The sequence below is a fragment of the Volvox carteri genome, assembly GCF_000143455.1.
Source record: "Volvox carteri f. nagariensis unplaced genomic scaffold VOLCAscaffold_586, whole genome shotgun sequence".
Classification (NCBI taxonomy): Eukaryota; Viridiplantae; Chlorophyta; class Chlorophyceae; order Chlamydomonadales; family Volvocaceae; genus Volvox; species Volvox carteri.
In genome coordinates, this window is record NW_003308098.1 from 5,359 (window position 1) to 7,028 (window position 1,670).

At 52.3% G+C, this 1,670-nt stretch overlaps 1 protein-coding gene across 1 annotated transcript in view; it reads left to right on the forward strand.

The window, feature by feature from the left end:
• Positions 1–1,522, forward strand: part of vmp41 (metalloproteinase, extracellular matrix glycoprotein VMP41) — a gene marked incomplete at both ends in the record, with an annotated part of 6,818 nt that extends 5,296 nt beyond the window's left edge. Inside the window, 2 exons of the mRNA XM_002959702.1 lie at positions 95–674; positions 1,155–1,522. Coding sequence (XP_002959748.1) covers positions 95–674; positions 1,155–1,522 — 948 coding nt within the window. The remainder of the gene's footprint in view (positions 1–94; positions 675–1,154) is intronic.
• Between the last annotated feature and the right edge of the window lie 148 nt (positions 1,523–1,670).

The window sequence follows — 1,670 nt, forward strand, 5'->3', positions numbered from 1 at the left end:
TTGCCGCATCGATTTCAAACTCCCTACTACAATCCTACACTAACTCAAGCCAATTTCATGTCTCTCTCCCTCCATTCATTCATTCCACCCGCAGTCATGCCACGTGGACGAACTTGGTGTCTGCAACCCAGCTTCGGCTTCGAGCACCACCATCTTGTCGGCGAGGCCTGTGCTCTTGCCGGGCGCCAACAGCGACATCATTTACAAGCAGCGGCTGCTCGTCATTATCATGGACTACTCTGCCTGCCGTGCACCAGCCGCTCTATCAGAATTCGGGGCACGGAACATCTTCATGGGCAAGCCTAGCCCTGTGGGCCTAGGCAGCGGCATCACACAAAAGTACTTGCAGTGCTCGTACGGCAAGCTCAACATCACGGCGTTCAAGGCAATCACAGTGACCGCCAACTGCAGCAGCAATGAGCCGGGGCCGTCATTCTCTACATGCCCCGTGTTGAGGTTCATTAAGGACGGGAGCAGCGGTGCCAAGGACATCCTTGGTGAAGACGCATTCCTGTCGGACTTTAGTCATTACGTCTATGTTCTTCCGCCGGGGGTGAATGAATTCTGTCGCGGAGACTGGGCAGCAGTGCCGGGGCGGCAGATTGTGCTGCGGACGTTGTTGGGCAGTTTGGAGCGCTGGTCGGCAACACTGGAGCTGACGCTTCACAACTTCGGTGAGGCGCGAATGAATTAATTCGACTAGTGGGGGGAAGGCAGTAAGTAGGGTGCAAGACGGAGGAAAGGAGCGAATGGATGGCTGCGCGGAAGCTAGCAAACAGTGTAACTGAACGACATAAGAAAGAAAACGAGGGGATGTTGTCAGATGGATGACTCAAGAGGGCTCCTCGTGCTAACATTTGCCTCCTATAGATTATCTGTAATAGATAGCACTCCTAGTATTAGCTCGGCATTTTGTATGCCAGCCACGGCGGGCCGCTTTTTTGCTTCATCTGGCAATAATCTGATGTATGAAAACTTAAGAGTGATATTGAGTTGCATGGGGTTCTGCTCTTGGGGGTGCATGCTTGAGGCGGTAATTGCCAGGGCACTGGATGGATGGATGCCGTGTTTATTAACTTCTGACGCCATCAGCACGCAATGCATACACAACCACACACACGCGGGCGCGCGGGCGCCCGCCCACCCCGACGCAGGTCTGTGGCACTCATGGCAAGGCGGACATGAGTTCGAGGACGGTTCAAGCCCCTCGGGCCGCAAAGACGTCTGCCCCAACGCCCCCGAGCTAGCCTACCTGGGCTGGACATCGCCAGTGAAAGGCGGAGGCCAAGTCGACGCAAACACGCTGCCAGTGGGCACGGTCCGCAGCTTCAACCTGCCCGCCACCTACCTGACGTCGGACGGACACTTCGTTAGGGTTGTCCCCGACTGGTTGCCGACGTACAGCAACCGCACCGGTGCCAAGAACCTGTACATCGCCGTACGAGTCAACAAGGGCGGTGATGCGCTTCTGGCAGCGCCGTACGCAAACGCGGTCAATGTCCACGAGGTCAACGCGACCATGGTAAGTTACTTGCTATCTTATAATAACAATGATAATAATAATAATAATAATAATAGTAAAATAATAGAAACAATAATAATATAACAACTTAAATATTAATAATAGTATTAATAATAACAGTAATAATAATAGTATAATAATAATAATA